The following is a 21,134-nucleotide window of genomic DNA, read 5'->3' as shown; positions in this document are numbered from 1 at the left end:
TTTTCTTATTTCGAATCTCTTCCACTATGCAAATGGGAAGACTACTTGACATTTTGTTCATCGTAAAATTATCTTTTCCTTTTGTATATGCTTCGTTAATTGACATGTGAAATGCCTTTTTGAGATGGTGCGATGATTAAGATATAGGGTGTTATCACATTAATTGACCTGTGAAATGCATACAAGTGGTATCAGAACTTCTAAATTGGTGGCTGATGAGTGGTTTTCATGATGATTAGTAATTAATCAAGTCTTAAACGCTGACTTAAATGTTTCTTGTTTTCTTTCATAAAGTTTGATTAGACATTCATTGCAAGATACAGGCTTTATTGATATATATCGACAAGTCAATAACTTAGAGTTGTTTAGGTCTCAAATAATGTTTGGCAAAACAGCTTCAATTCAGTCATTTAAAATTTAAATATTTTTTTCTTCATTTTTTTTTGGTTAATGTCATAAGAAGCACTTATTCCATTATCTTCTCTCGTGATAATAGAAATTGATGAATTAAAAGCTCTCCTAATAGAAACTGATGAACTAAAAGCTTTCCTTGCCACAAGGAGAGCTTTTAGTTCATCAGTTTCTATTATCACGAGAGAAGATAATAGAAACTGATGAACTAAAAACTCTCCTAATTGTACATTAGTTGGCCTAGTGCAAGCTCAAATAATGGAATAATCGCAAAGAGAGGTGATAATATAAGACACAATTATGACATATTTTGGAGATATATTTGAAAACGTTCCTAATTGAATCTTTTAAGACATAATCTTCCAACTAGACTACGTGGGTTTTACTAATTTTTATTTATTAATTAATTATGATAATTTGTTATAATCTAGCTATTCATACTTTACGGCCCGACTAGTCTTAATAGTAGGTGATCTTCCTCATTGGTTTACTCATTGAATAAATTCAGAAGCGTGAATGGTCTAATGTCCCAGAAGTCCAGTTGTCCTATGATGACACATTCCTTATCGAGTATTGAGTTTCAAACGGTTACAATTATCATGACTTATTTATTTAATTATTTTAATAATTTAAATATTTAATTTATCAAATCAACTAATGAGATAATCAATTGGTCCCTACAAATTTTCTATCGGGGATAAATCGACAAAATAAATGGGGATGGATTAAGATACTTTTAGAACATTACTAAGGCTGAATAGCTTTATATCGGTTTTTATTAATATTAAAGATTTCTCAACATTTTTATTTTTCGCTGAGTCCGATATAACTACGTCACACTCACAAATTAATGATGCCAATACGAGTGTTTTTTTTTTTAATATTTTAATATTAATAAAATTTAGGAGTATTTTATAATTGATGTTATTTTGACTGCTGTTTACTATTATTATCGCCTTCCTCCTCGTGGGATTGCAAACGACGACCTCGTCAGCCACCGCAGCTGTAGACGATCAAACGGGACCGAGGTAGACAGAGCCAGAGAGAGGGCGGAGGCGAAACCCTAGAATTCGGCATCCTTCTGGTGTTCCGATGCGTCGCTAGGGTTTAGGGTTTTCTTCAGCGCCACGAGCAGCAGGAAGAAGAGATCGCGGCGAGGATGATGGGCTCCAGGGGGCTGTTCGGCTGGTCTCCGCCACACGTACAGCCCCTGACGCCGGTTTCGGAGGTGTCGGAGCCACCCGAGTCGCCCTCGCCGTACACGGACGGCGGGGTGGACCCAGTTGCCCCGGAGGACGAGGGCGGCGAGGAGGACATGGAGGAGATCGAGCCGCCCCCGGCCGCCGTACCCTTCTCGAGGCTCTTCGCCTACGCGGACCGTGTCGATTGGGCGTTGATGGCAGTCGGCGCTGTTGCGGCTGCCGCGCACGGGATCGCACTGGTGATCTACTTGCATCTTTTCGGGCAAGCCATCGATCTATTGCGCTACGAGAGCGAGGGGTCCAGGTTGCACAACGACGGTGACCTTGTATTAAGGAAAATGAAGGACGTGAGTTGGGTTTTTGTGCCTCTTATTTTGCCTACTATTTATGAACCCTTTTCTTTTGCGTCTTCCTTGGCTCCAAGTAATTACTTCCGGAATTTAGTTTTCTCGCCTTTTTGAGCCTATTTAACTTGGTAGGATTATCAAACTAGTGAGTCATATACCTATTTGAATAGTTAACGCTTAAAGCCTTGGAGTGAAAAATTTAGGTTTGGTTAAAGGAAAATTCAAGCTACAGATCTTAGTTAGAAGGTCAAGAGAATAGCTAACTTAAACACCTTTATAGCACTGCAGTCACTCTGAATAGGGCTTCCTCCTATACTTGGCTTTACTTATATTCATTTTTAAGCATTTAAACTAGGTTAATGATCAAATAATGATTTTTTTTTAGTTGAACGATTTTCACTTTAAATTTGTCCTTTCCTTTCTTTAGTTGTTTCTATTTGGCAATTGCTTCTAAAGTCTGAAAACCTCTTTCATCAAATGAGTTTCTTGCTCCCCATTACATATTCAATTCTTAATTTCAGTCTACCCTGTTCTTAGTGCTTATGAGCTGCTGGGACCTTTGGTTACAATCATAGAACTAAAGGGTTCAATAGAGGCATAGGTTATGATTGCATCTCTTCTAACATAGAACCGCATATAATAAGACTGATATATATAAAAAAGATATTTTGCTGCATATAAACATTGAACGACTGTGTATGCTCATTTAGGTTGGGTTGAAATAATTTGCTAGTACCTTATGATTTTGGAAACAGGCAGTGCATCACTTTGTATTAACTAAAGTTGAAAAGCATTAAACTACTGTGCTTTTCTTCTTCTTCTTCTTCTTCTTCTCAAACACATATTCCATTAACTAAAATTCTTAGAGAAATTGCAAGTTTGGAAACTTTATTTGCGGAATATTGTATGATTGCAAATGCCAATACCTATCATCTTATCTCTTTGGGCATGCCAGTTGAATTTGTCGATTATAACTTGTAATAAAATATAGTACGAATAGTGTAGCCCTATCAGTGTAGCCCTTTGATAGAATGTGAAATTGATGCATTATATTATTGAATAATTGATAGTTATTGACATAAAATTCTAATTCCATGGAATAATTATCCATGCAAGGATGCCATCTTTATGTTCACTTTTTATACATTCAACTAGGGCTAACTGATGGAAAATAAAAATTGTATTAACTCAAAGCTTATTCAATACATGATATCCTATTTTTTAGGGGTGTACATGGTTACAAAATCATATTTTTCCCATTCTCCCCTTCAAATTGGTGAATAAATGGTTATCAATCCCAGCTTGGATACAATACTTGAAACACTGGGCTACTTAACCATAAAACATATTTACAAGTTGTCCATGTGTAGATACGTAAGGGATACAAATCAATATGCTCTCCAACAGTCCAACTTATCCTTAATAATGTGTTTGTCAATTTTAATGTGCTTCATTCAATCATATACTAGATTGCGAGCTATGCTAATCGTAGGCTTATTATCACAATAAAGTCTCATTAGACAATCTCATTTGATCTTCAAGTTTTCAATGATTATCTTTAACCAAAATAGTTTACATACACTTTGAGTCATTGTTCGTTATTCTTCCTCTTCACTAGACCTCATTGCCATATCCAGTTTCTTGCACCTTCATGTCTTGAGGTTACCACCAAGAAAGTTGCAATATCCGGTGCTTAACCTCCTGTAAACCACTGACCCAACATAATTAGCATCCGTATGCTTTAGGTGAACATGTAAAATTTCTATGTTGCATGTTTTTTGTCATATAAGGGTAAGAATTTGGATGATTAATTCAATATGTTTGGTGATAAGTGTAAGTTTTTAATATTGATGCTTAGTTGATTAATTGTATATATTATGTGACGAATGTAAACTTGAAGCCCTTTAAACACTTACTCTGGCACATTAATGTAAATAGTTTATCACTACTGCTATCCCTTTTTCTCTTACTATTATTATTATTTTTAAATACATCGTATATGGATCTGCATATGCTTCCGCATATCTGTAATATGTAATGTGGTGGCTTGACTGCATACTGCTTTGCTTATAGTTTTTGAGACCTTGCTATTTAGGGCTTTTTTCGTGAGGTTTAAAATACTTAAATTTCTTCATGGAAACACTCCATTTTTTGTTAAAATTTGTTGCTCCTACTCAATGGACCTTTGCTCATGTCTCCTGTTGCTTATCCATGAAAATATTCTTCTTCTGGTTATCCTCATCTCTTGATCAGAAAAGGATATTACTTGATGGAGAGTTTCTAGTTGCATATCTGAAAAGGATTTAAGAATTGTTTGGTTCCTATTGTGCTTTACTCTTAACTATTGTATAAAGTAAACCTATTATGCTAGGCTCTAATATCTGGATCTCATTTGCAGCATGCCCTGTACATCGTTTATATTGCTATTTCTGTTCTGGTTGCTGGTTGGATAGGTAAGAGCAAAAATATTTGAATTTGTCAGTTCTCAGCAGCTCCTAGTTCTTCATCAATATAATGGTTGGATTAATTGTAGAGGTCTCTTGCTGGATTCTAACTGGAGAGAGGCAGACTGCAGTCATAAGGTCAAAGTATGTTCAGGTCTTACTAAACCAAGACATGAGTTTTTTTGATACATATGGGAACAATGGAGATATAGTTAGTCAAGTACTGAGTGATGTCCTGCTCATCCAATCTGCTTTAAGTGAGAAGGTTGTAACACAATGTGGCACACAATTTCTCTCTTTTATAATGTCAGATTTATGAGGAAGAAAATAGAGACCTTGAATCTTTTGTTTACAGATTTCACATCATGCGGTTATTCTGTGATAATGATGCAATTTTGCATTTTGTTACAGGTTGGAAACTATATTCATAACATGGCAACATTCTTTGGTGGCCTTGTCGTTGGTTTAGTTAACTGTTGGCAGATAGCACTTCTAACCCTAGCAAGTGGTCCTTTTATTGTTGCAGCGGGAGGGATATCTAATATTTTTCTTCATAGACTCGCCGAAAATATTCAAGATGCATACGCCGAAGCCGCAAGCATAGCAGAACAGGTTTCATTAATGTAGTTAATTAATATTTCGTTTAAGATTTTGATGCCTGCTACCTTGGTTTGGTAGTCATTATTTTCCTACTTTCATCCTTACTTAAAATGCCTTTGTATCACTCAAGCATGTTGCTAGGATTTAAGGTTGACTCCAGGATCTCCAATAGTATTTGACTGTGCTCGGTGGATCCAAAAATGCATTACAGGATTGCACTGTAAAGAATCAAAATAGTTAGGTTGGTCAGAGTGGCTATGGTTTGTTTAAAGATTAGATCCTGGAGCAGTTGGTCCAAGTATTTGTAAAATCATAGTGTCTGTTGCCATGCTCTGAGTGTGCTCCTCTCGACTAGATACAATTTCATTGTTATATCCACATGCTGACTATTGGATCATGTTACAGAGACATCAGACAATGCTCAAAGTCTCAAACCACGTCCTCACACAACATCAATAATAGACAGAGATGATTAATACACAAAAAAAAAAGGTAGCCCGGTACACAAAGCTCCCACCATGCGGCTGCTTTTAGGATTCGAACATCTTTTGGTAACAAAGCAGCAACTTTACCATTGCGTCAAGGCTCCCTTCAGATGATTAATGCACAAACATAACATAATGTTGCAATATAAATCATGAGAATATGCAAGTACAAAATAAAAGTTAAGCCCAAGGTAGTTCTCACAAATTTAAAGTGCAAGATGGTAAAATGCACAGGAAATCAAATTCAAAACTGTTGTGCAAAACTTTAATTCTAGTAATAGTGATTGTCTAAGAACACCGATAGCAATTGTACACTTAAAAACTCATCGTACGCTAATCTAGGGATTGGGTACAATATAAAGATCGCCAGTAAGCAACATTGGTAAAAGAGCCTCCAAGAGTTCAAAAATAATAATAGCAAATGATGCAACACAAGGGAAAGACTATGCATACGCTACAATCTCTAATATTAAAAATAAAGTCAATCTCAGTTATAATCATTCTTTAGTGTCAGCTGAAATATGTATATCGATCATAATGGTCAGGTTAGCCGCTAAGCCTTGAAAACTGTCTCAAACCTTAGGGGTTGCATCAACATAAAGTTGACATTATATAAGCTCGACCCTTCAGTTGTTCATTGACATTACCCAATTATTGCGAGTCTAAAATCATCATGAGGTGTCATGTGATACTCAATTAGGTTAATCAAACCAAACTGCTACACACCCAATCTTAGAGTTGCAATGGATTACAAGTGGTTCGCCTAACATTCTATCATTATTACATTTATCACAAGAACACTGCCATGCCCATAGCTCTTCGCTTGTATTTTATCTCTTTATTACATATTTCTCATCATGTCTTTCCAGATGTTTAACTAGTAATTCATGATTAATATCAACAATGAAAATGTGTAGGATATGCAACATCCTTATATAAGAAATCCCTAAGCATGTTTCAACAAATGAATATTCTAAGCATGATATAAATGTATAATATTAGTGCATGCATGAGGAGCCAAGGTAATAAAAAAACCATTGTTGTAAATGGCGGTAGGCGATGGTGGGGCAGTGGAATTTTTTTATACATAATATTATAAATAATTATTATTCTTTATAATATTTACTCTTAATAAATATATTAAATAATATTTTAATTTGAATATTTAAAATTATATATATATATATATATATAATGGGATAATTTTATTTGACTTTAATTAAATCTATTTAAATTATTTCAATCATAGCTAAGAGTTAATTAGAATTATTAACCTAAAGTTATTTAATTAAACCCCAACTTACAATTTATCCGCGTGCCCTATTTCAACCGGACGACGAGTCCGACATGCCCGAGCCCATCATTGAGCATGAGCGAACGACGAGTTCGACGTGTCGACGCCTCCGGGCCCATCACTGAGCATGAGCAAAGCCTTTGGCCCGTCGCCAAGCTTGCGCGACGCTTCTGGGCCCATCTCCAGGCTCAGACAACACTTCTAGGCTCGCGTGATGCGTATGAACGCGTAATGGCGGAGAAACGTCGACAGCGGTACCGGTGGCGGTTCCAGGTGTGCCGGTGGCGGAAAGAGGTGAATTACCACCAAAAGCACCACTTGGGGCGGTGCGGTTGATGCCCGTCTCCCCCCTTGGCGGATTGCGAAAAACCAATACATGTAAAGATCCAAAAAGGTAAAAGAAGTGGTTTCCACAAAGTTAGGTTTTCCAGCAGAGCTTGCCTCAACAAACTTCCATTGATTAGGTTGACATACATCTTCATTTCTTGATTAGGTTATCTTCTGGGAAATCCTAATCACCATTGAACACTCCACAATCCAAAACCCAACACGTGATTTAACAATTCTTTCCAAATTGTCTACTTTGTTGATTTAGGTCTTAGGTTACAAACTTTATCTAAAAACATACCCTTATGGTCGCACCAATAAACCATTCATGCTCCACATGAGCCAAGACTTCTGTTGTTATACTAAGGTTAGTCTCAATGTCACAATCACAGTGGACTTTAACTTTGTACCTAGGGCAAGTCAAACATAAGGTGTATGCAAACTCATGCTTTGAGACTTAGCATAAGTCTCGCAAGGAGTACAACACAAACCACTTATTGAGTAAACAAGTGTGGTTACCTCTCCAAGATGCACTATATGATTCCACTCTAAGAATACAATGTACCCAAAGGCAACATGTGTGCCATAGAGATATATGCCACCTTACCTACATTATATGTTTAGGTTTCGAGTTTTTTTGACAACTCAATGGTGTACATCACGAATTCACATATCTACACCTATTACTCGTCCGACATCTAGGAGTAGAGGTTCCATCAACATCGCAAGGGCATGAATGTTGTCACAAAATTGAAATCAACGCAGACTCACTTCACAATAAACTCATGTATAAGTCCTACTCTATGACAATTGGACCCGCTCTATCCATGTGCCCAAAAAAGTGATACGACTCACCCAAGACCTCTCTCTTTAGTTTTTGACATAAAACTCCCTCCATCAAAATTTTAGTTCGCTCAATGAGTACAAGGTTCACAAATAGAAACATAACATCATACGTAAGCAACTCTTAAGGCATTCTCCCAAAACAACTGGAGGTTAACACAACACGCATTACCACATGATTACAACATAACATGAGTAGTCACTCTGTTGGTCAATCTTCTACGTCAGTCATGGCCTTCGGTCAGAACTCACCAGAAACACTCTTCAAACAGAAGAGGATCCTATCTCAAAGTTGGAGATTATAGGCACCAAAACACAATCAATATCGACGACCACAACCCACGATCTCCACTTGCAGCTGATATCTGTGATGCCTGCCACAGTGAAATTGCTGTTCTAGAAAATGATGGCAAGCCTATGCTTAACTAGATCAAAGAGGACAGTGGACTGCTTGCTCTCTGCTTAGGGGGGCTTGAAGGTGGAAATCAACTACTGCTTGCATTACCAATTGAGGGTTCACAACCTTCTCTGGGTGATTAACTAGAGCTGAGACCTGGTGGCTCTGTTAGGGTTGTTGGTTGTAGGAATTGGTGTCGCGTGCAGGCTGATTGAGAGGGAAGGTGCTCGAAGACCAGTTGAGGGTGGAAAGTCGATGCTACACAAAGAAGTGGTGGTTACGAGGTGTCCAGAGTGAGAAATAAGGCTGGAGGATCGCACTCAAGGGGTTTATTGCGATGCAAGAGGGAGATTGGGTCACTCTGGTTGTTTCTAGCAAAGACAGGGTTTCTGGAGTGGTTTGGAAGAGCAGCAAAGGCTGCTGTTGTCGCACACCTTGAGCGGACGAGGCTGTCAGCTTCTACCTGATCTCGCCTAGGAGACAATGTTTTAGAAAAATGTGTCGACAATATCCAATCTAGGCAGAGGTGATGTGCTCAAGTGTTGGTTGAGTCTCACGAGGAGATCAAGTGACATCCACGCCTATTGCATGAAGAGAAGACTATGTAAGACACAGGACTAGAAAAGGGGTAGGGATTTATTTAAATTTTTTACAAAAAGCCCTTCTAATTTTCCAAAATTACATTTAGATCAGTTAAGAAAATAGGTTTTACATCTTCCGTCGTTTGATCTATATAACAATAATGCTCTTTTGTGCATGTTGAGTATCCTTTGATTGCCTCTTGTGCTTTGGAGTGATAAAAACTGTATTAATTTCTTTGTTTTTTGTGTGGATAATTATCTTTAGCAATACAATCCCATATTCCCATGTGAAGGATAATGCAATAGAATCAGTATTTCGTATCCCTGTGCTTCGGCAGCTAAAGTCTGTTATGGCTTTCCCTTGTGTTTGTTTTCTGTTCTGCAGGCGATCTCATACATTAGGACATTATATGCCTTCACAAATGAAACCCTTGCAAAGTATTCTTATGCAACCTCACTTCAGGCAACACTTAGATATGGTATATTGATTAGTCTTGTGCAAGGCCTTGGTCTTGGGTTTACATATGGACTTGCTATATGTTCTTGTGCTTTACAACTTTGGGTTGGGAGATTCCTTATTTCACATCAAAAAGCTAATGGTGGAGAGATCGTGACAGCTTTATTTGCTGTAATCTTAAGTGGACTGTAAGTGTCCTGTATGTCAAAACATATTTCATTCTTCTCATTTTGTTGTAATTTTTTTTTTTTTTGCATTTTGCATTTTGCCACATGTAGTGGACTAAATCAAGCGGCTACAAACTTTTATTCATTTGAACAAGGAAGAATTGCTGCTTATAGACTTTTTGAGATGATTAGCCGTTCAAACTCTTCTATTAATCAGGAGGGAAGCATTCTAGGTTCAGTGCAAGGAAATATTGAGTTCAGGAATGTGTATTTCAGTTATCTTTCTCGACCAGAAATTCCCATATTAAGTGGTTTCTTCCTAACCATTCCCGCTCGAAAAGCTGTGGCTCTTGTTGGTCGCAATGGATCTGGAAAAAGTAGTATTATTCCTCTTATGGAACGATTCTATGATCCAACACTCGGTTGGTCGTTTTTTCTGTTTTTCCCTCTTTCACTTTAGAGGTTGATCTTCTAAATGGTGTAATTGAGTGGCATTTGGATGCTTTGGTGCAGGTGAAGTTCTTTTGGATGGGGAGAATATAAAAAATTTGAAGCTGGAGTGGTTGAGAGGCCAAATAGGATTAGTTACCCAGGAGCCTGCTTTGTTAAGTTTGAGCATCAGGGATAATATTGCTTATGGAAGATCTGCTACATCTGATCAGATTGAGGAGGCTGCTAAAACAGCTCATGCACATGGATTCATTAGTTCCCTTGCAATGGGATATGAAACACAGGTATTTTGCACATATTTTCACTTTAAGGTGTGATGTGATCTTCTGCCTTATGTAGTTTATGCAATATATAGGTTGGCAGAGCAGGTTTAACTTTGACAGAAGAACAAAAAATAAAGATTTCAATTGCCCGTGCTGTGCTTTCAAATCCTTCTATACTTTTACTAGATGAGGTCACAGGTGGACTTGATTTTGAGGCAGAAAGTGCTGTTCAGGAGGCTTTGGATATCCTCATGCTGGGAAGGTCCAGTATAATAATAGCCAGACGCCTTAGTCTTATCCGTAATGCTGACTATATTGCAGTAATGGAAGAAGGTCAACTTGTGGAAATGGGCACTCATGATGAGCTATTGAATCTTGATGGTCTGTATGCTGAACTCTTGAGATGCGAGGAGGCAGCAAAGCTTCCTAAGAGGTAGAGTTGTGACCGAATTATAGTCTATCATATGGCTTCTCCTTTGTGGAAGTAAATATACCCAAGTCTTCCCATTTCTCTCATGAGTATACGTTGATTTAGTTTGTTGACTAGGTTAATCATCTTTCAGGAAGTTTTACTTTTCTTGTTGATAATAGTTAAGCTCCAGCATGGATAATATGCCTTGTTTTAAGTATATTTTAAAACCAAGTAGATAACATCTTTTTGTTTGTCTGTGATGTGATCAACCCTGCTCTAGATTGTGCTATCATTGTATATGGCTAGTATTGAGTTCATATTTGTGGTTGTTGTGGCGAACCCAATTTGACTCATGGAAATGCCAACCCAAGAATCCATGACAATTTAGAAAATTAAATATTGTTTTGATGTGGTTATCTGATAAAGTAAGTCATATATAGAGTCTTGCTTTCAGTATATGATGCTTTTGCTTGGATTAACTTGCATGCATGCTAGATAAGTTTCACAATGTCATGAAATAGTAGAAATGGATTGGAGCTGGGATTGGTATTAAACAAAGTAAAATATTTACTTGAGAATTGATACAAGAGAAAAAGAAAAGGAGCTGTTTTGTGTCTTGACAGGTAACAGTTTAGAAGCAAGAGGAAAATTGTATTATATTGAGTAAACGAAAACTATTATAGACATACATAGGACCCTAATATGGCTCCTAATGACTTGATGATCAATGTGAGAGCATCTACACTCCCCCTTGCGTTGGAGCATAGATATTAGTGTCCAACTTGTTAAAGAAGAGTTGATAACAATGGAGCAATATGCTTAATGAACAAGTTGATTTGGCTTCTTGAACCCCTCAACTAGAAAATGTTGTAGATTATTTGTTTTTGAAAGATGAAGTGCCAAATTGTGAAAGGCCAAATAGAATAAAGTTTAGTATTATTCTTATGGCAAGGAGTTAACATCAGCAAGAATACTATCTCTTTATATTATCCTGAGAGACTAGGAGAAGAGGTTGGAGAGGAGACTAATTAATGTCCTCACATGTCAAGGACACATCTAGTTGAAAAGGAGATTTACGATATTGGAAGTAGTACAATTACTATCATGAAGATATTAAGTTTCCAATTATTTTACTTTGTGAGTCAGAAGATGTTGATAGAGACAAATTTTGACATCGACCAAGAAGAGAAGATAGAACTTAGAAGATACATTCACTAACTAATTTCATTTGAATCATAAACAAAATATCAAAAGGAGAATGAAGTGGAAAATGATCCATAAATTTTGAAACCTAGAGACTCTTCAATTAATTGTGATGGAGGAGAACAAAAATAATTTAGTTGGTGAAGGAAAATACTGAATTGTAACTACTGCCACCTGTTTTTAGGAATCTATAATGTTTTTGTTTAGGACAGGCTCCTTTTTTTTTTTTTTTGCAGTTTTCTGTCCAATACTGCTTTTCTTTTTTCTTTCCTGCAACTCTCTTTTGGAATATGCAAAAAAAATATTCCCATTCTTTTAGGAAATAAATGGATGGTTTCCTTGTTAGAAACCCTCAGATTTCAGCAGATCTGGCCACCTTCAGATCAAGGCTAAAATCATCAAGGAAACTTAGTGGCTGAATCAGGCTGAAGTAGTGGTGGTGGGGGCATTGATGAAGCAGAAGACACCTCAGAGTGGGTGACAAACAACATAGTAACATTATCGTGTGATATAGATAACCGTACAAAGAGATCATAAATATATATTTACGGAGAATCTTGCACTCCAACGTCTCGTATGCACAGTAGCATTATTGTGAACTTATTGGGATTTCTGCATTAACATGTTTGGGCATCAGTAGTATCTTACTATGAATGTAAGTTCAGTTTACCTAAATATCCATGCACATTACATAATTGAAATAACAAATTTGTTGCACAACATTGGCAAATTGCACATTCACCATTTGTAGAAGTTAGAATCTGATATACCTCAGTATAATCTGTTTCCTATTTGCCACTATCAATATAAAAAATTCATAAACGTTAATTTTATTTAATATTAATAACAGTTTGAAAGAGAATGCTAATCTATGTTATAAACTCATGTTCGGAAGAAGTTGACTGGAGCAATATCGTTGGATAGAAAATTGAAGAGTTGCATGTATACATATATAGGGTTCTAAGTAAGTGGTCCAAATTTTGTGGAGATTAAAATGAAAATAAACTTAAAGCTCAGGAAAAAATTGAAGTCATTAATGTTTAAATATCTATTCTAAAGAGACAGAGGAGAATATATAAGAATTAAAGTGTCAAGCTGTGCCAATTGGCATTGATGGAAATTTTCAATTCTCTTGCCAATCAGCACATGAGACAACTTTGACATTGAAGTTGTTGTGTGCGGCTGAAACAACTTTAGCTCAATAGTAGCGGTGCACAATGAAAATAGAGACAAGAGATATTGATGGAGAGAAGAGAGACCAAGGGAGAGGAGAGTGGAGAGGGAAGAAGGTACTAGAAAAATCTAAGAAAAGAGTACCTCGGAGAGAGAGAGACTCACAGTGGATGGCTAGGAGTCGGCAGGTGAGAGGAATCAAAGGAGTGGGAGAGGAATACAAGGAGGAGAATTAAATAACTTTTAATCTTCTAACTTAATTAAATATATGATTTAATTGGACTATTTTATATATAAACTTGTGATATATATAAACTAGGTGCAACTTTAAGCTAGCCAAAATAAATTTAAATTGAGCCCAGTTTCAACCCACTGGATTACACCATCATGTATAGTCGATGGACTCCACCTAACCAAAAACCGATTTCCACATGACCCCAAAACTAAAAATATGAGTTCAATTTATCTTAATTGGTCATCTAAAGTTTTTTATAAAAATAATTTAAATATGAAATTTTAAATAGAAATAAAATTATACCTAACATTGATGATTATTATTTTTCATGTTCTAACTTTTTCTGACATTGAGGACAGAGAGAGATTATGTGAGTAAGCAATAGGAAAATTAGGGTAGGATTTGGTGAGATAATGTTAATCTTATTCTCCCCCTTTGTGTCTTCTTTCTACTTTGGTTTGAGTGTCAAAGAACAACTACAACGTTTTGGTTAAATGAAAATTTATTTGATTAATTTAAGAAAATAATTCATTTACTTTTCTTCCACTATTTTTAGTTCATTTCATTAGAATATTATTGAAGATACATGATGATTGCAATAGGTGGTCACTGATCCAATCATATATCCAATTCAATTTGAAGGTATAACAAATTTTCAAATTAGAATTTGATTTTACCTAAAAAAAATCTCAAATCCAAAAATTTCAAGTTTCATTGAGTTGAGACTCATATATACATATATTATTGTTTTAGAAATTTTATTCTTTGAAAATTCAATAATTTAATTACAAAATTTAAAGTGTAGGTTAAATCTAAAATGTAACATTTTACATCTCAAAATTAGAAAAATACAAAAAAAATTACAAGAGTTTGAATCTTAAGAGTGATCAGTAATTCACTACAGTCACACCTCATTTGATAAATCCTGAGTTATCACAGACCTAAATTTAAAAAAGGGGTTCCTATATCGCTCAATTTGTTAACCTATAAATATTTTGTATTTGAAATGCCTTCTGATTTTCTTGAGGAAAGTGTAAGTATGAAAATGATGACATTCTCCTTGTTTTTTAGTTGTACGATCTGTGTTCATAGTGCATCCGCCTCTACTTGTATGCATCTCAACTTTATGCCTATTTATTCCAAGATTTATACATTCAAATGATTTCTTCCAAACTCTAATACTGTCAAGGGACTAATCATTATCTCTGAAATATTCTAGGACACCCATCAGGAATTATAAAGATTCAAATCTTCAAACTGAGAGGGCTTCATCAGGGACTCAGAGACTTCAAGAACCATCATCCCCTACTTTGTCAAAGTCACCTTCTCTTCAGAGAGGAGAAGATATTCTCTTAACTAATCAGCAAGATGCCAGTTATAACTCACACGAGTCATCAAAGAGTCATAGCCCACCTCCAGAACTGACTCTGGAAAATGGGATGGCATTGGAAAAATTTACATCCTTCAAAAGACAGGACAGCTTGGAGATGAGGTTGCCTGAGCTTCCCAAACTAGATGTTCATTCCATTAACAGGCAATCTTCAAAAACATCAGACCCAGAATCTCCTATTTCCCCACTTCTGACATCTGATCCTAAAAATGAGCGGTCTCATTCAAATACTTTCAGTCGTCCAATTAATCTGTTTGATATGGTTCATGTTAAAAGGAAAGAGGTGAATGAGTTTCAACAACATAAACCTCCATCGTTCTGGCGGCTTGTGGAACTCAGTTTTACTGAATGGCTTTATGCTCTTCTAGGAAGTATTGGTGCTGCAATATTTGGATCATTCAATCCTCTCCTTGCTTATACTATTGCACTTATAGTAGCAGCATATTATAGAATAGATGGTGTCCGTGATGTACACCATGAAGTAAATAGGTGGTGCTTGTTCATTGCCTGCATGGGTATTGTCACAGTGGTTGCAAACTTTTTGCAACACTTCTACTTCGGTATAATGGGAGAGAAAATGACTGAACGAGTTAGGAGGATGATGTTCTCCGGTAATTATTTCTTTTTGCAAAAATAAATTTCATCATTGAATCTATCCACATTCTATCACCTAATTTTTAGTTTTTTCTAGCAATTTTGCACAATGAAATTGAGTGGTTCGATGATGAAGAGAATAGTGCAGATACATTGTCAATGCGATTGGCTAATGATGCAACCTATGTTCGTGCTGCATTCAGCAACCGCCTCTCTATATTAGTACAAGACATTGCTGCTGTTGCCGTTGCATTTCTTATAGGTTTGCTGTTAGATTGGCGTGTGGCACTTGTTGCACTGGCAACTCTACCCATCCTAACTGTTTCTGCTGTTGCACAGGTATGAAACTTATTATCAAAAATATCATCTGATCATTTGCTTTCTTAATGTTTATAAGTTGACATAATTTTCATCTTGCATGCAATTTATATTTTGAATATAATCTGTGGAGGCTTGCTTCTGGTGCTATCATAATCTCACTGAATTTAATTTACTTCATAGTATTACATTCTTTGCAATTGAGCAGCATGGATACTGTGGAGGTGTTATTTGTGTGTAAGCTTGTATTTTTAGGTGTACTGTGTGTGATTACATGCTGCATGATGTTGTCTCTTAACTAGCGGGCTCTGATTTTGTCACCTGAGAGCCTTTTTTTCTTAGCTATTTGGTTGCTAAGTGAAGCACCAAGTTGAAATTTTATCAGAGAATCTGGTATCTTAGTATCTTACTACTTGTAGGAACTTATTGATATTGCCTTCGCCATTTCTCTTACTCTTATATCACCCATTCACTTAGGGTTATAAACAAGCCAAGTCGAGTACAGTTTGGATAGGTAGCCTAGCCGAGCTTAAAATGAACCAAGTTGTTGAAATGATTGTTCAATCTTGGTCTTTTTTTTTATGAGCTTGAGATTGGTTCGAGTTTGACTTGAGCTTGGTTCGTTTAGATGTTATTGAGCTCTTAATTCAAGTTTGTTTGATTGTTTGAAATTTTTATATTTTAAGCTTGATAATACAAACTTATTTAATTATTTTGAAATTTTCTTTGTTTATTCAATATGTTCATAAGAGTTTTATTGAAGAACATTGTTCGTGAACGTTGTTCATGAATGTTAACGAGCTGAACATTTGTGTTAAACTTGTTTGTTTAGTTTAACGAGTTGTTTCAATCTTGTTCATTTAATTGATTTTATGTGTATTGAACGAATATAAACAAGCTCTTACCAAGCCGAACATCAAGTTTGTTCACGAACATTTGATTCATTTACAACTCTACATTCACTCATTTCTTGTATTTATAGGTTGTAACCTAGTTATCCATTTAGCTGTCAAAGTGCTACACTTTTTCAATCTAGCTTGGATTTGTGTCCAACTTTGACAAATCTTTCACTCGAGGAAAGAAAATCCATACAGCCAGCCACAACTAGATGACTTCCATCTTTGTTGTACATTTGGCGGATCATTAACCTGCAAAATCTCAGGGTTACATGATTTTTGGCATGGTTGGCATATCATAATTGAAAATGTCAATCTGATTTGAACTGAGAGATCAGGCACAAGCAGTAGCAAATTGAAATATCTCAAATCTGTGAAGAAAAAGCAAAAGAATTAGCTGGGTTTGACAAGAATCGAGGTAATTTTGGAAGAAACAAGTTGAGATCTCATTGACTGAACTGTTCTAACTTGAAATTCTTGGACATAGAGAGACAGGGTTGATAGAAGTGGATAGGAGAAAGGAAGACTTCTGTGAGGTGAGCTATGAGAAGACTACTATTGTGAGGGTGGCCTACACGAAGATGAGAGAGAATCTTTCTGATGGAGATGGTGTGGTGTGAACTAGAGTGGAGGAAAAGGAAGTGTTAAAGGAGAGTTTACTTGGGTTGGGCATGAATATTAATATAAATAATAACTAATAAGTATTTGTAAAAAATACTGTTTAGTAATACAGTTATAGTATAAATAGGATGATTATAATTTGATTAATATTATTGTATTAATTGTAAAAACTATTTATATAATAGTAATAATTCAATTAATTTTTTTCATATAATAAATTTATTTGATGCATGCTTTCAATATAATTATTATTAAAATATTTGTATAGCCTTATCCTATTTTAATAATATGGTTTATCAGTAATACTAACTAAATTATTTATTTGTCCAATTATTATTCTTTCATTATTACTATTACTAACTATTTTTATTATTATTGTAATCATTTGTCTTCTTAATAAAATATGGATCTGATAATAATACCACATTCGTATCATATATATTATGAATATTGTTGATATTATTTTTAAACTGATTGTTTTGAATAATATTATTGCTAGAAAATTTTATTAATGGTAAAATTTGATAAAATATCAATACTATTAATATATTAGCATTTGTATATTATTTACTAATAGTCATATGCCATATTATTATTTTGATATTATCATTCATAATAAGCTTATTTAGCTTGATTCTGTTTAACTAAATATCTAATAATTGATGTTATTTGTTTGATTCTTATTGCTCTGGAATAATAAATTTGTTTCACCTTTGATTATTTTTAGTTTTTTCTAATCAATTCTGATTTAATTGATCCAACAGATCTAATACATTCAATATATTAGATTTTTATTGAACATTTTGAATTTTTCATGAATATTAACTAATTTCTTCTTTAACAGGACTCCAGTAATTATTTTTTCTGTGTATGCTTTTTCGTGTTTATTTAGCATGATGGCTAGTTTGTATTTGTTGTTCTATGTACTAAATTTTCCATTATTCACATGATTCCCAAGATTAGTTGATTTCTCCTACGAGGATTTAATTGAATGTTCAATCTACATAACACAATCCTTAATGGTTGCCTACATGAGGGAAATGATCCCTAAATACCTAGATCCAGATACCTTTCGGCATTCATTTGGCTTGGTACCCAGATTTAGCTAAGGCTAGCCTTCAGTTCAATCCACTGCGCCCAACATTCAACTCTTGTTTCACATCAAGCCTACTAGCTTTAAACTGTAACTAAGGAAATTGAGACATTATCCAAATGACTTGGTTTTTGCCCAATCTTTGTTCTATGTTTTGAAGCCTCTTGGCCTATCTCAGCAAGATTTTGCTTCAAGGAGATTTCCAGCAGCATCCTGGTTTTTCTAATGAACAGTTTTTAAAAATCTTTCTGTTTGGCCTACCCGCATTGGCACCCATGCAGTAACCTACTTAGACAGGGTAAGAATATAAGCGGATTGGCAATGCCTGGCTCTCCAAATGGGAAGAAAAAACACAAAATGTCTTAGGAGGACCACCTTTACGTGCAAAATAACTCATTCAACCAACCTATGGTGAAGGATCCGGAAAGGGAATGGCTATAACTAAGCCAAACTCAGGCTACGGAGGCGGAAGCTGGTCTAATCTAGGGCTAACCGGTCCGCTGGCACATATTTTTCTAGAGCCATGAGAATATTGCATAAATGATAACGGGGCAAGTTGCAAGGATTTTCAGTTTTTCTTTTCATTTCAATGGACCTTTCAACTGAAATGTGTTATGTATCAATACAAATTACAAGGCACTGTTTTTTTAGATAATAAAATTACAAAGTACTTTACCTGTCAATCAGCAAGGAAAGACATGTGAATTTAAGAAAAACTTATTAAGCATGGATATAAACTTTGGCTATTTTCTCATTATAATGTTCATGACTGAGTTTTGGAAGGTAAATCATTCTATTGCAGTGTACATTATTTTTAGTTAATTCATGCATCCAGCAATAAATATTACGAATCAGCTGCGTATATATGCTATTCTCGAAGTCAAGCAAATTGCAATGTGGTGGCTTACAATTTTTTGATTGATTTTCTTCAATCCTCTATTATTATCATCATTTTTTTTTTTTTTAGTCTTGATTGTGCTACTTGCACATATTTCTCACCATCAGAACATTTTCTTTGTTTACACTATATTTCCTTTTTCCATGGTTATAATAGCTATGTGCCTTATAGATTGATGTGACTGCATCTGCTGTTTCGATCCTCATTATTTAGTTTCCATTAGTGCAGAAAATGTGGCTTGCTGGATTTTCAAAGGGAATTCAAGAGATGCACAGGAAAGCCTCTTTAGTCCTTGAAGATGCTGTTAGAAATATCTATACTGTTGTTGCCTTTTGTGCTGGTAACAAGATCATGGAGCTGTATAGATTGCACCTTTCTACCATACTGAAACAGAATTTCACCCTTGGAATGACAATTGGTTTTGCTTTCGGCTTCTCACAGTTCCTCCTTTTTGCTTGCAATGCTCTTCTTCTTTGGTACACAGCTATTTCAGTACACCATGGCCGACTCAAAGTAGCCACAGCACTTAAAGAGTACATTGTCTTTACTTTTGCAACCTTTGCTTTGGTAGAGCCATTTGGCCTTGCACCTTACATACTAAAGCGGCGGAAGTCTCTTACTTCAGTGTTTGAAATCATAGATCGTGTACCAAAGATCGATTCAGATGATAATACTGGCATAAACCCTCCTAATATATATGGAAGCATTGAATTCAGAAATGTAGATTTCTTCTACCCAACTCGACCTGAGGCAATGATTCTCAGTAACTTCAGTCTTAAGGTGAGTGGAGGACAAACAGTGGCAGTAGTGGGGGTGTCTGGATCAGGAAAGAGCACGATAATATCTCTGATTGAGAGATTCTATGATCCTGTTTGTGGTCAAATTTTGTTGGATGGGCGAGATCTGAAGCTCTTTAACTTGAGATGGTTGCGGAGCCACATGGGCCTTGTTCAACAGGAACCAGTCATATTTTCAACAACCATAAGAGAGAATATAATCTATGCGAGGCATAATGCAACTGAAGCAGAGATGAAAGAAGCAGCAAGGATTGCAAATGCACATCATTTCATCAGCAGTTTGCCGCATGGTTATGACACTCATGTGGGCATGAGAGGGGTTGATTTGACTCCTGGACAGAAGCAAAGAATTGCCATTGCTAGGGTGGTACTAAAGAATGCACCTATACTGTTGTTAGATGAGGCAAGCTCTGCGATAGAATCTGAGTCGAGTCGAGTGGTGCAGGAGGCACTCGACACCTTGATCATGGGGAACAAGTCAACAATTCTTATCGCGCATAGGGCAGCAATGATGAGGCATGTGGACAATATTGTGGTTCTAAATAGTGGCAGGATAGTTGAGCAGGGCACCCACGAGTCACTATTGCAGAAGAACGGATTGTACGTAAGGTTGATGCAGCCACATTTTGGGAAGGGCCTTCGACAGCATCGGGTTGTCTAGGCAAATTTTCTCGCGGCGCTTGTAAATTATACTGGACCAACTAGTTCTCTTTCACCTGACATTTGATTGTGAAAAGCTTCCTCCTCAAATGAAACATCTCAGCTCCATTAAATGTAGATCCGTGCGGGCAGCAGCTACTATCGGAATGAACTAAACGGAGAACTATTGCAACTTGTAACATTATTGATCTCTGGAGTTGTGAAATGTGCCATAGGGTTTGCAAAAAGGTTGGAGGTCAACTGGACAATTAAAGGCATCATGCATCGAGTGTTGTGCATTAATTATTTTGGAGGCTAGGCTCTTTGTTCTGTGGAATGCTGCCTGCACTCTGTATTGATCTGTAAATTCAAAGAATGAAAGGTGTGTTGTATTTTTACGCCAGTTTCTTCATGATAGTAGCTTCTTTAACCCCCAAATCCCTCTTAGAATGCTAGTTCTTAGTGAGATAGTTTCGCCTGCACATTGTATCGATTGTCTTATCGCAAGTCGATAGTGCAGCCACGAGAGATGAGATCATTGGACACAAGAAACACCCGAGACGGAATGCTCGAAGACTTTGATATTCTTATGGGGTG

At 36.1% G+C, this 21,134-nt stretch overlaps 1 protein-coding gene across 1 annotated transcript; it reads left to right on the top strand.

Annotated features, from left to right (window-relative positions):
• Nucleotides 1-1,358: 1,358 nt before the first annotated feature.
• Nucleotides 1,359-20,935, top strand: LOC122045384 (ABC transporter B family member 20-like). Its single transcript, XM_042605588.1, has 11 exons — nucleotides 1,359-1,960; nucleotides 4,359-4,413; nucleotides 4,494-4,669; nucleotides 4,816-5,016; nucleotides 9,317-9,576; nucleotides 9,667-9,977; nucleotides 10,069-10,289; nucleotides 10,361-10,701; nucleotides 14,511-15,292; nucleotides 15,373-15,614; nucleotides 19,330-20,935. The coding sequence occupies exons 1-11, from the start codon at nucleotides 1,571-1,573 to the stop codon at nucleotides 20,557-20,559; spliced, it is 4,209 nt and encodes a 1,402-aa protein (XP_042461522.1). The 5' UTR covers nucleotides 1,359-1,570; the 3' UTR covers nucleotides 20,560-20,935.
• Nucleotides 20,936-21,134: the final 199 nt, after the last annotated feature.

This window comes from Zingiber officinale, chromosome 2B, assembly GCF_018446385.1.
Source record: "Zingiber officinale cultivar Zhangliang chromosome 2B, Zo_v1.1, whole genome shotgun sequence".
Lineage (NCBI taxonomy): Eukaryota > Viridiplantae > Streptophyta > Magnoliopsida > Zingiberales > Zingiberaceae > Zingiber > Zingiber officinale.
The sequence above is the reverse complement of the archived record's forward strand: the minus strand, read 5'-3'. Positions and strand labels throughout refer to the sequence as shown.